Genomic DNA, 12,762 nt, shown 5'->3' with positions numbered 1-12,762 from the left:
GTAATGTTTTTAAGTAGCTGACATTCCTACCCTGTTTCTAACATAGTGTGTGCACTCAAAATAAGGGCTTTTCCTGTGATTTGATTTTTATTGATAAACCATCTTAAACTCCTTCCCAAGATAGGGTTTTCCCCAGCCAGGCCTATCTGTCCCTAGTTCCCTTTGCCTCAGAGAGATACTCCATCCCCTCTTATGAACTAGATTGGAGCTAATTGGACACATCTGAGATAAAAGTTCATAGATTCTAAGGAAAGAAAGGACCATAATGATCATCTAGTCTGACCTCCTGTATAATACTGGACATAGAACTTCCCCAAAATGATTTGTTTTGAGCTAGAGCATATCTTTAAAAATAAAATAAAATAAAAATGCAATCTTTATTAAAATGTTTGCCAGTGATGGAGAATTACCTGAATATCTTGGCAAAAATACCTTTGCATCTCTGCAGGTTTTGAGCACCTGAACTCAGAGTAATACAACAGAAGAGCCTTGCATTCCAATGCTGGGTCCCAGAAACTTTTATCTGGTTAAAAATGTACATGAAAATTTCCTAGCTAGGTTAATTCAAACGGCTTAATCCTTAGCAAGGAGCCTTTTCTTTTTAATCCCTTTTAAAAACTACTGACAAAACCACCCAAAGCCTAGAACTTGGTGGTGATGGGGGCCTCAACTATTCAGACATGTATTGGGGAAGTAATATAACAGGGCACAGATTGTCCAACAAGTTTTCGGAATGCATTGGAGACAAGCTTATTACAGAAGGCAGAGGAAGCAACTAGGGGAGAAGCAATTCCAAAGTTGATTCTGACAAATAGGGAGGAACTGGTTGATGATTTGAAGGTTGAAGGCAGCTTGGGTAAAAGTGATCATGAAATGATCGGGTTCATGATTTGAAGGAACAGTAGAAGAGAAAACAGCAGAATAAAGAGAATGGACTTCAAGAAGGCAGAGTTTAGCAAACTCAGAATTGGTACGTAAGATCCCTTGGGAAGCAGTCTAAAGGAAAAAAATGTTTAGGCAAGGTAGCAGTTTTTTAAAGTCACATTATTAAGGGCACAAAAGCAAACTATCCCAATACACAGGAAAGATGGGAAGTGTGGTAAGAGATTACCCTGACTTAACCAGGAGATCTTCAATGACCTGAAACTCAAAAAAGAGTTATGCAGAAAGTGGATACTAGGTCAAATGATGTAGGATGAGTATAAAAAACACAAGCATGTATAGACAAAATTAGGCCAAAGCGCACAATGAAATTAAAGTAGTTAGGGACATAAAGGTACTGAGACACCATTTTACAAATATATGAGAAGCAAGAGGGAGGTCAAGAACAGGGTAGGCCCATTTACTTCAGTGAGGAGGGAAAGACAATAACAGAAAACGCAGCAATGGCTGAATTGTTCAAATGCCTCCCCGCCCCCCCGGCTAAAAGGGTTCAGTGATTGGATGATTAACACAGTGAACCTCAGTGTAAATGGAGTAGGAGCTGAGGCTAAAAGAGTGAAACAACAAGTTAAGAATTATCTAGACAAGTTAGGGTATGTGTACATTGCAGTGTAAGCCTGGGCTCAGGCTTAGACTTGAGTCCAAACCCCTTACCATCTACACACATGTCTCTCAGACTTGGGCTCAGAGTCCTAGCACCCTGGAGAGTTCAAGCCCAGGTCAAGCGGTGACCCAGGGTTAAGCCCTATTCCTTTGCAATGTAGATGCAGCCCTGCTTGACTCATCTCCTGGGAGTCCACCAACAGTATCCCACAATCCCATGGGCCAACTTCCTTTGTTCTCTCTATCCAGACAATCTCCAATTGACTCAATTGAAAATGGAAGCCATCCTTCCTTGGCATACAGCAGCAACTCAGTAAGTCAGCATTAACTCTTCCATTGTCTTCTGATCACTGAGCTGCAAACACATCTTCGGAGAGCCTTCTGTGTTTGCAATGGAGATCAAGCAGAACAAGCCTTTTATAAAGCACACTGCTTCATGGTAATGGGATTATAGCCAGTTTTCGGTGAATCTCTGATGTGAGGCCAGTAAAACTATTCACTTAAGCAAAAGTACCAGCAGTGATCACACGTACCAGCAGACAGCTAAAAAGCTGGCAGCTTTGCAAATTTTCCAGACTGGTGACCAGTGCAGGGAGTGAATTAAGTGTCTCAAGAGCACGTGCTCGAAGACCAGGGATCAGAACCATACCTTGTGCAACTCGTAAGGCTCATGCCTGTTTTTATGAGGAGTTAGACTGGTGCTTGGCACTGTGCCTAGCATAGAGTCAACCGTGGTGCATGATGACCTAGTCAGCCTGGATGCGCCCTTCTGTCCCCTAAATCCAGCATGGGGACTGATGGGAGCCAGGAGCAGGCTCTGAGTGAGGACCATGAAGTGACTCTGTTTCTGAAACCAGCCAGAACAGGCTTTGGAACAGGATCAGCAGTCAATTCTGGGTCTGCAGTAAACCCAGAGGAGACAGAAGCTGCCCTTGAGCGAGGTAAGTTTCTGATTCGAATTAAAAGCTTACTACAATAATGGGAGGGACTTCTGCTCTAAGAATGCAAAAATTATGAGAAGCCTCAGCTACCAGCATGTATCCACTAATGGCGATTGTATCCCATCAGTTTGGTGCCCTTCCAACCCCCCAGAGTGTGGAGTTCAAAATGGCAAAATGCAAACAGTAAAGAACAGGTTTAAAGAGTATTTTAACTGATTGCTAGGGTCATTCATGGTTTTTCTTAAAGTAATAATTGCTTAAGTTTGCCACTCTATAATCACTCAGCATCTATGGAGCTGTCTGGAAACAGTGAACTTAGAGAGTGAGTGTGTGTGTGTTTGGGAAAATGTGTTCTGTTTCCAAATCTAGTCCATTTCAGTTAGAGGTAGTCCATGCAGTCTGTGCGTGACAAAATTATTCCTCCCATGTATGATTGGGGCATCAAAATTTTTTATCCAGAAATGTGTCGTGGTCAGGGAGGAGGAAGGCTATGGAGTTTTGTGTGTTTGAATGAAGCCATGATAGAGTAAGTTATGTGTAAGCTATTACAGCACCCTGTTAATTACCTCATGGATGCTGATAGTGTCCACATTGTGGGGAAGGGCATATTTCCCAGGGCCATCTCGGTAGGTGACTAGACCACTCCAGTCACAGATGTGCTCTTCAGTTACTATATGTTTGAATATTTCAGCTGCATACACTGCAGGTTTACACTGGTAGCTAGCCAACAGGGCACTACAAGAACAGTTATCCCCCAAAATGTGAAAGGTCTGAAATGATAGAAAAAGCCTTTTGTAGCAAGGGCACTTGCCACCCACCTTCCCCGCCCAAGTAGTTATCCAATTTTTATAAAACAGAAACAGCTTGTAATTTTAAACGTATCATTATCTGTGCACTTCTGTAATTGCGATTAACGAGGCGGTGTCCAGGGAGGTTCTGTGGACTGAAGCATCCCTTTTACAATATATTTAGGTTCAGTTTTGATATGTAACACTTGCTGTCCTTGAAATTCCCCAAGAAATAATTCTGTGCTCCTTCACTTAGCTATTTTAGACAATAACCCTCTGTTTCTTGTTCTATTTCTGGCCCCTCGACCTTCATTGGCTGCTGTACATCCAGTACTCAACGCTGGCCCAACATACCTTCGTGGATCATTCCAAGAAGTAGTGTTTCATGAACAAGTTATGGTTGAAGTTCTTGAGAGGGCTGACAAGCAGGTCCAGTACCAGAAGCAGAAGGACTTAAGACTGGAGAATGGCATGCCAAAGAGCAGGAGGTGAGGTTGAGGCTCACCGTGCAGCTGGAAGTCTGGGTTTCAGCAAGGGAGCAGGCACGTGTAACTCAGTTGCTGGAGCAGGAATGGTGGCTAAGGGAGGACAGAGCTCAACAGAGAGAATTGTTTGAGCGACTCATCTCCATCATGGCTGGAAGAGCACCAGCTCCTCCTGTCTCTCCCTGATGCCCCTGCAACATTCCCTCAGTCCAGAAGTAGCCCGGATAATTCCATGTCTGGGCGGCCCATGCATTCAGGCCCCCGTGAGCGGCTGGACAGGGCAACTAAACTCCATGCTTCCTTCCTTGATTCCCCCTCCTGTGGATACCTGCACTCACTCCTGCCCCCCCAGTGCCAAGTGCATGGAAAAGGGGAAAAGAAGAACGTGGAGCCAGTGGACATGCAGTAGTAGAGGGTTTGAGTTATGTTTGCACTGTTTACTGCACTTTTGTTTTGTTTTGGAAATGTTCCTCTGTTTCTTGTTTAGCAATGGATGACTGTTGTACTGTTTTAGTACATGTTTACAAATAAAGCCTATTGTGTCATCAAGAAAGTTTATTGTTATCAATGTAGCCCATCATACAATCATGATTTGAAATAATAAAGCTAAAAATATGATCAGGAACAATTATACATGACTAAGCAAACATTGTTCCTCTATGCAGTTAGGTACAGCAATTCACATTTCAATAACTTCCTTATGTACCCATACTGTGATTCATTCCTCAATTCATTGTTCGTCATGTCATTCATAAGTATGGTAATCAAGCCCACACCCCTCCTAAGCACTGAACCCCCCCACCCCCCCAAATTAACCAGCTCCTTTCCCTCCACAAGCACATTATTACAGGTACTATTCCCCCTCTTCCATGGGGCCATGCAAGTTGATAATGTGAGAACACAAAGCATCCCTGACTTCTATTGCCCAGGTGCAGCCAACTCCAGTTGTAGTAGCTGCTGGCTGAGTGAACCGATTCAGCTGCTCTTTGTTGTTATAGGCCCATTTAGGGGAAAATGGCTCACATTTGGCTTCACAAAGATTGTAAAGAATACAGCAAGCCACAGTAATGCAGACATTGACGAGTTAGCATCCAAATGGGTCTGCTGACACCTCCAGTGCGATTTTAATTCGCCAAAGTACATTCAACAGCCATAGAATCTATACCTGCTGAGAGTGTAATTAAACCTTCTTTTGCCTGGGCCTCTGAAATCAGGGTATTGCTTCAGAAGAAAAGGCAAAAGGGGATATGTGGGGTCCCCCAGAATAACAGTGGGGATAGCGTTTATGACAATGTTATTTGGTGGGAACGGTGTCCCAGTCTGTCCATGAATGTAGACTTCCAATTGGTGAAAAACCCTGACGTGAACTTTGGGAATGCAGTCCATGTTGACCTTCATAAATTGGCCTCTGTGGTCTATGAGGACCTGCATAACAATCAAGTAGTACCCTTTGCAGTTTATGTACTCCTGGAGGAGGGCAAACTATGGGCACATGAGTCCCATCAATGGCCCCTGTGCAGTTAGGAAACCCCATTCTCTCAAAGCCAGCAGGTACTTCAGGAATATCTTTAATGACTGCCACCTTCGGGTAAACCACACACCTTACTGCCTCAGAAACCTCCACCACCACTTTACCCACAGTCGCCTTTCCAACCCCAAACTGGTTGGCAATGGACTTGTAGCAGTCTGGGGTAGGCAGCTTCCAGATTGCTTTAACAACCTGCTTCTGGACTGGCAAGGGTGAGTGTGTCTTTATGCTGGAGGGTTGGGGCAAGCTGCTCACAAAGCTGCAGAAATGTAGCTTTCTTCATGCAAGAGTTCTGGATCCACTGCTGGTCATCCTAGGTCTGCGTTACAATGTGAGCCCACCAGTCTGTGCTTGTGGACCTGCGTCAGAAGTGCAGTCTACATAGCATCAGCTGGTTTACTGCTAAGTAAAATATGCCGATTTTACTTAGCAGCATCAGCCAGTGCGAGTCTGCCTTGTCTCCTCGTCCTCTCACTCCATCATGAAATCTGTCAGATGCCTTTGGTGGGTCAGAAAAAGCTGCCGAAATGCCCATTGGCACATCCCAGAAACTGTTTCCTGACACAGGAATGAAAGCGTAAGCAAGAGAAGTTTTTCAAAAGGCTGCTCCTCTCTGTTGCTGGCTCTGATAGCTGGGAGCGCACAGACCAAAATGGCAGGCAGGGTGTGCAGTAAAGTTTTCCAACAGTGCATTATGGTCAAAAGGCTAGAGTGGTCACATTTTGAGAGGGTGCTAGGGACTCTGGGATTGCTTTGATTCGGGTCTACGTGCTGCAGTGTGGACATCAACACCCCAGGTTAGGAAAGTCTTAACATAGGGTTAAGAATCAGTGTAGACACTCAAGCCCAGGATTTTCTAACCTGGGTTAGGTGACTCAAGTCCCACTAATCGTAGGCTTATCTTGCAGTGTACACATACCCTTAGATGTCTTCAGGTTGGCAGGGCCTGACGAAAGAAGTTCTAGAGCAGTGGTTTTCAACCTGTGGTCTACAGACCCTTGGATCTGCAGACTATTAAGATTTCCAAAGGGGTCTGCATCTCCATTTGAAATTTCTTTTTAGGGGTCCGCAAATGAAAAAAGGTCGAAAACAGTGTCTTAAAATATTTAAGGAACTGGCCGAAGAGATCTCTGAGCCATTAGTGATTTAACTTTGAGAACTCGTGGAGGACAGGAAAGATGCCAGAGGACTGGAAAAGAGGTATTTTATTTCCCATCTATGAAAAGGGGAATAAGGACAGCCAAGGGAATTATAGAGCAGTCAGCTGAACATTGGTACCTGGAAAGATAATGGAGCTATCAATCAATTGTAAGCACCTTAGAAGATAAATAACAGTTAACATAGTTTGTTCTTGACAAATCCATGTCAAACCTACCTAATACACTTCTTTGATAGGCCAATATACTTGTTGATGGGGGGGAAGGAGAAGATGTGGTATCTCCTGACTTTAGTAAAGCTTTTGATACTGTTCTGACTGAAAGCGGCCCTGTATTCGCACTCTATACACCACTGTAATAATCTTTGTACAAAATATGCCTTGTGAAGTATCATTTGAAAACTAATAGCTTGCTGGTAAATAATATGGTGAAATGTATGAAGCAACATCATATGTAAAGTTATGAATTTCCCTTGTAAGATGATAGCACATGTTCAAAATCACACAGCTCTGCCTAGACAAAAGTTCTTAAACAGGTCTATCCTAAACACAGGAATGTGTGTTTACCTCAATTTTCATATAAGTAGTAAACTGGGTCCTTGAGACAGCATGAGGGAGAAATGGCAGTAGACCACTAATCTGCATTTTAGATACCAGAAAGTGTTTTTTTTTCTTGTAATCATTTCTGACTTTAATACCTTATACATATGCTCACCTAAAATCTCTTTAGTTAAATAAACATGTTTATTTAACTAATAAACTGTCCCATGTTGTGTTTAAATTGAAATGTTTGGTAACTCGATTTAAAGTAGTAAACAGTTGAATATTGATCCCTTACAGGGCAACAGACCTCTAATATCTGAACTACCCAGGAGAGGGCTGGACACTGCAGAACACATGTTTTGGGGGAAAATTTGGGACTGGGAGTGTGTTGGGGTCACCCTTCAAGTAGTAACCAAGGCTGCTGGAAGCCAGCGTGTGGCTGGTCTGTTGCTGGGGCAGAGTTTCTGGATCAGGGCTGTAGCTATACACAAACACTCAGGGTGTGACCTGCATGCTGGTAGACTGTGAGTGGCCCAGGTTGGGAGCTACAACAGCAAAGCATTGTGAGGTGCCCAAGGTCGCAGGCAAGCTGTTACACAACCCCTCACTGGTCTGGATTGCACCCTGGAATGTGACAGCTGTCTCACATGATCATCTCCGATGCAAATGGGAAGTATATGCTAGGTGAACCGACTATAAGGTGGGTGCACATCTGATTGGAAAACCGTACACAGAGTAGTTATCAATGTTCACAGAGAAGTTGGAAGGACACATCAAGTGGGGTTCCACAGGGATCTGTCCTGGGTCCAGTTCTATTCAGTATCTTCGTAAATGATTTGGATAATGGCATAGAGAATACACTTATAAAGTTTGAGGGTGGTTCCAAGATGGGGGAGGTTGCAATCTCTTTGGAGGACAGGATTAGAATTCAAAATAATCTTGGCAAATTTGAGAAATGGTCTGAAATAAATAGGATGAAATTCTGTAAGGACAAATGTAGAGTACTACACTTTGTGCAATCGATTATTCCTTCCTTATACAAAATGGGAAATAACTGTCTAGGAAGGAGTATACAGAAAAGGATCTGGGGGTTATAGTGGATCACAAACTAAATATGAATTGTCAGTGTAATACAGTTGCAAAAAGTGGAACCTCATTCGGAGATGTATTAGGAGTGTTGCAAGCAAGACATGAGAAGTAATACTTCCACTCTACTCAGCACTGATAAGTCCTCAACTGGAGTTCTGTGGCCAGTTCTGGGAAAAATGTGGACAAACTGGAGAAAGTCCAGAGGAGAGCAACAAAAATGGTTAAAGGTCTAGCAGACATGACCTACAAGGAAAGATTGAAAACACTGGGTTTGTTTAGTCAGGAGAAGAGAAGATGATTAGTCTTTAAGTATGCAAAAGGTTGTTATAAAGAGGAGGGTGATAAATTGTTTTCCTGATCCACTGAGGACAGGACAAGAAGCAATGGGCTTAAATTGTGGCAAGGGAGATCTAGGTTAGACATTAGGAAAAACTCTTACTGTAAATTAAGCACTGGAACCAATTACATAGGGCGGTTGTGGAATCTCTGTCATTGGAGATTAGACAAACATCCGTCGGGGATGGTCTAGAAAATACTTAGACCTGCCTCCGTGGAGGAGACTGAACTAGATGACCTATCAAGGTCCTGTCCAGTCCTACATTTCTATGATTCTAACAGCTCAGCCTGTTATATAAAATAAGCAAAAATTTGAGAGAGTAGCAAAAATTGGATGTTTAAACAAAAAACTGTGATTAGAGATCATAATTTGGCATAACAAGTGGAGGGAGTCCAGAAACCAAAATAAATGTTTATAATTGGAATAACTGTAACTGTGTTTTAATTGAATAATTTTGATGGGGTGAGGTTGCTGCTCCTTTTTCTAGAGGTTACTTGGCAATATGCTTAAGCTAAGTGGGCTGGAAAGCCAAATTTGTGGATTCAACAGCTTGAGGGAAGGAGTTTCAACTTTAAGGTGCCCACAGCTCACTGGGTCCCTGGGATCTACCATCATGGTCTTGGGCCTTTGTCATGAACCTGGAAGATTCCTAACTAGACTGGGCAAGAAAAGGGAGCCAGATGACATCACCACCTCTGCTGGGTTTGGCAGAATTCTGAACAAGACTTGTGCACTTGAAGTTTCTGCTACTGCTTTCTTCGTAGTGTAATATTGTTTTTCCTTCCCTACCTGATTTCTACTTTCTCCTTTATTCCTCCTTTGGCTGCCTGCTTAAAAATAATCTGGTTTAACTATCTAGAACAAATCCATGTCAGAAACATGCTAGTAACCTGTAATCAAACAAGCAAGCTATTGACAAAGGTTTTCGTCTGACTAGTAAGAGTTTAAGTGTCTGTGCGGCTATTAAAATAATGTGCTTTGCCTGAAATTTCCAAGAAATCAAGTTTTAAGCGCATGCACATATGTGTGTGTATATATACATACACACACACACACAGAGTTAGAAGTTATACTTTCCTATTTTTTTCCTTCTCTTGAGTGTTTGTCTTGTTTTGTCTTAAAAAGACAGTTGAACTTTAATAACCACTCGACCTTCATCTTTAATACAACCTAAAGAAACTGTCAGACAAGGGAGTTTTCCGTATAAGAAACTCTATGCAACTAAAGGGAATAAGGGAATTGTTAAAGTTTTTACTTAACTTCTGAAGTTTCAAATGCTTTAACTGTTCTTTTTGTGTTAATAAATGGTTAAAAAGGTTTTAATTGTGATTGTAACAATGGGAGTAAGCTAGGGATAAGTTGACACAAATCTTCAGATTCATCTGTTGTTGGGCCCAAGACATGTACACATCAGCCCCATACTAATCCCTAGACTTTCGAAGGTCAAGAAAACTCTGCTCTCTTTCTTACCTTTGTTTCTCCCTCTGAATTGGAATAGGGGATTTGAAGTGGGATAGAGGTGAAAATGGCAGCATTTACAAACCCTGTATGATACAAGAACTTGTTGAAAGAATTGTCTGTCTTAATTCAGGGAGATGAAGACCATGTGGTGAGCCTGTGTTACGAGACCATTCACGATGGCCATTCAGTCCTACTCTTCTGTCCATCCAAGAACTGGTGTGAAAAGCTGGCAGACATCATAGCCAGGGAGTTCTACAATCTGCAACACTGGTCTCTGCAGCAGGCTGAGAGTAAGAAGGGATGAGAAAGTAGCTTAATAGGAGACTATGAGCTGCACTATGTCTTTATAGCAGAGTAAGCCTGCTGAGAGCTTTAAAAAATATTCTTTCTCTCTCCTGACTAAAGGGTTTACCAAAACCTCAGCACTTTCACCAGTTGCCTTGGACAAGGAAGGAATAGAGGAGGTGATGGACCAGCTAAGGCGCTCATCGTCAGGTCTGGACTCTGTGCTCCAGCGTACTTTACCATGGGGAGTGGCATTTCATCATGCAGGTAGTTCTGAGTTTACTCATTTCTCATGAGCATACTATATGGATACCAAAATCTAGTTGGACTTATATTTAGTGGTCATTTTCTGACGTCTTTAGTCCCTTTTGTCGCTTATAGGTAAATCAAATGTTATTGCCACCCACAGCTAAAGCTAAGCCTGAAAAGATTTTTTGTGGTCTAAGGCTTAACTCAGTAATTGTGTGGTAAACTTTCTCTCTGTTAATTTCAACATAGAGGACAATGGCAGTTGACAAACCCAGCTTTTGCTAAATGCTGGAAATACTGAGTTACAACCAAGACATGTTGTCAAAACTATCAGCTTTGTGAGTGAGTTAAGACAATTTACCCAACCAAACGCTGAGATAGATGAGAAGATGGACAGAAGCTGTTATTCTGGGTCTCTGACAAAGGGCGAACATGGAAAGAAAGAAAAACTGTCACTGTTAGTGGTAGCTGCCATCTCTTTACTCCAGGTCTGTGATTCGTTTATCAGATAGGCATGGTCCTTCTGGAAGGGTAGATTGGAAGCAAGGTCCAGTTGTTGGAAGAAGTTTCCTAGTCTGTCCTGATGGTAGAAACCAGTGCAGAGACCAGAATCCAGAGACAACGAGGGTGTGTAGTTAACCTTGAGAAAAATCCTGGTGTGAAACTCTGACAGATTAAATACTCATTTGATCTCTAAGTTAGACTGGAATATAATGAAATTTAAGGACAGTGATGTGCTGAATCAACAAAAGAAAGCTCTTCTGTCCTCTTGAGTTCTTTGGATTTCACTAACTGTAGTTAATGGAAAACTACTCTGGCTAATATGGCATTCTTTTCTGGAGACTTCCAATGGCCCCACTGACGCTCAATTTCTCTGAATTTAAAAACAATCCAACCCTGAAGGTATGCCAACAAAAATTCATTTTTCAAAACAAGATTCCCAGTATGCATCAGGTTCCTTCTTGATGTGACTTTGAGTAATTTTAGATCCTTTGTGAGAATCCCAGGCTAACAGCTCCTCAGTTTATAAGCCTTAAACTTGATAGTTTATCTCTTGTAGGGAAGCTGGTCTTGTTGGCTTTGTCATAACCCTTTGAGAGAAGGCTGCAAAACTGATCAGGGGAGCTGAGGAGAGTGACTTACGAAGAAAGATGAAAGAGCTGAATATAGGGAGATTGGGTTAGAAGGAAGAAAAGTCTACTAATATTTAAAACCTATAAATGTCAAGGAAGAAGAATAATAACTTAGGGTGGTGCAAGGCTGTGGTCTTAGAAGCAGACTGATGAAATCATATAAATAAGAAACTTCCTGGCAGTAAGATCTATTAAGCTGTTCAGCAATCTCCCAAAGGAAGTGTTAGAAGCCCTTTTGGACACTCAAAACTAGACTGGAGAAAACACTGGAAAATGTATTTTTGATGGTTTGCAGGGAAATGAACTAGATAACCTAGTCGGACTCCAGGTTCAAGACCGCAAATCACAGAAATTAAATAGGGAAAAAAAACTGTTAACTCCCATCCCCTATTATAACTGCTGGATCCAACTTTCTTCTGTTTTATAAAGATTCTCAAAGAAATATTGTGTTTGTCTGACCTTTTATGGCGTTTGCATGCACTTTGGAGGCGCAGACTGCTAAATCATGCTATTAGTTAGAATACTTAAAGGAAAACATTTCTGTAGAATTGAGATTATTTCAGCCATGCAGTGATCAAGATACTGGTGTGACATGGCTCCATAGTTCTAATCGCTACATGGCAAGTGTTCATTAACATATTGGCTGTTCTCACAAGGCTTTCTCTGCTGACGGTTATGCTTCACCACAAACATGCTGTTAGTGTGTTTATTGAAAGCATTGTCTCCTCAGGTCTTACTTTTGATGAACGGGATATCATTGAAGGGGCCTTTCGCCGGGGGTTGATTCGAGTCCTGGCAGCGACATCCACCCTTTCTTCTGGGGTGAATCTGCCTGCACATCGGGTAATTATCCGAACACCTGTGTTTGGTGGCAGACTTCTGGACATCCTAACTTACAAACAGATGGCTGGGAGGGCTGGCAGGAAAGGAGTAGACACAGTGGGTAAGTGGAGGCTTTATTAACATTCTCTAAGAACTGTGTTAACCTAATTATAACCAGGGCAGTGCTTTACAATTAGTGATTAATCATGATGAATTCCTTTGGTATTCAGTATGATAGTTAATCAACATTAATTTGTTTGGTATTAATAGGGATACAATTTGTAATTCCTAGGGGATTCTGTTTCACTGCATGAATTGATTTTGGTGTCTGTATGTCAGGTTACTGGAGGCATAGTTTATTTTCTTTGTTGAATTTCATATCACCTCTAATACTTTGATC

The 12,762-nt window shown here is 42.1% G+C and overlaps 1 protein-coding gene across 4 annotated transcripts in view; it reads left to right on the top strand.

The window, feature by feature from the left end:
* POLQ (DNA polymerase theta) overlaps nt 1-12,762 on the top strand; it is a 131,870-nt gene that overhangs the window by 17,768 nt on the left and 101,340 nt on the right. For 3 of the 4 annotated variants that reach the window (XM_043538750.1, XM_037909805.2, XM_043538752.1), the window contains exons 7-9: nt 10,004-10,163; nt 10,279-10,425; nt 12,271-12,483. In XM_043538750.1, the coding sequence (XP_043394685.1) occupies nt 10,004-10,163; nt 10,279-10,425; nt 12,271-12,483 (520 nt within the window). Of the gene's footprint in view, nt 1-1,804; nt 2,487-10,003; nt 10,164-10,278; nt 10,426-12,270; nt 12,484-12,762 lie in introns of those variants that run through there. The other variant, XM_043538751.1, reaches the window with a different exon arrangement.

Source organism: Chelonia mydas, chromosome 1 (genome assembly GCF_015237465.2).
Source record: "Chelonia mydas isolate rCheMyd1 chromosome 1, rCheMyd1.pri.v2, whole genome shotgun sequence".
NCBI classification, from domain to species: domain Eukaryota; kingdom Metazoa; phylum Chordata; order Testudines; family Cheloniidae; genus Chelonia; species Chelonia mydas.
This window is presented reverse-complemented; position numbering and strand designations above follow the sequence as displayed.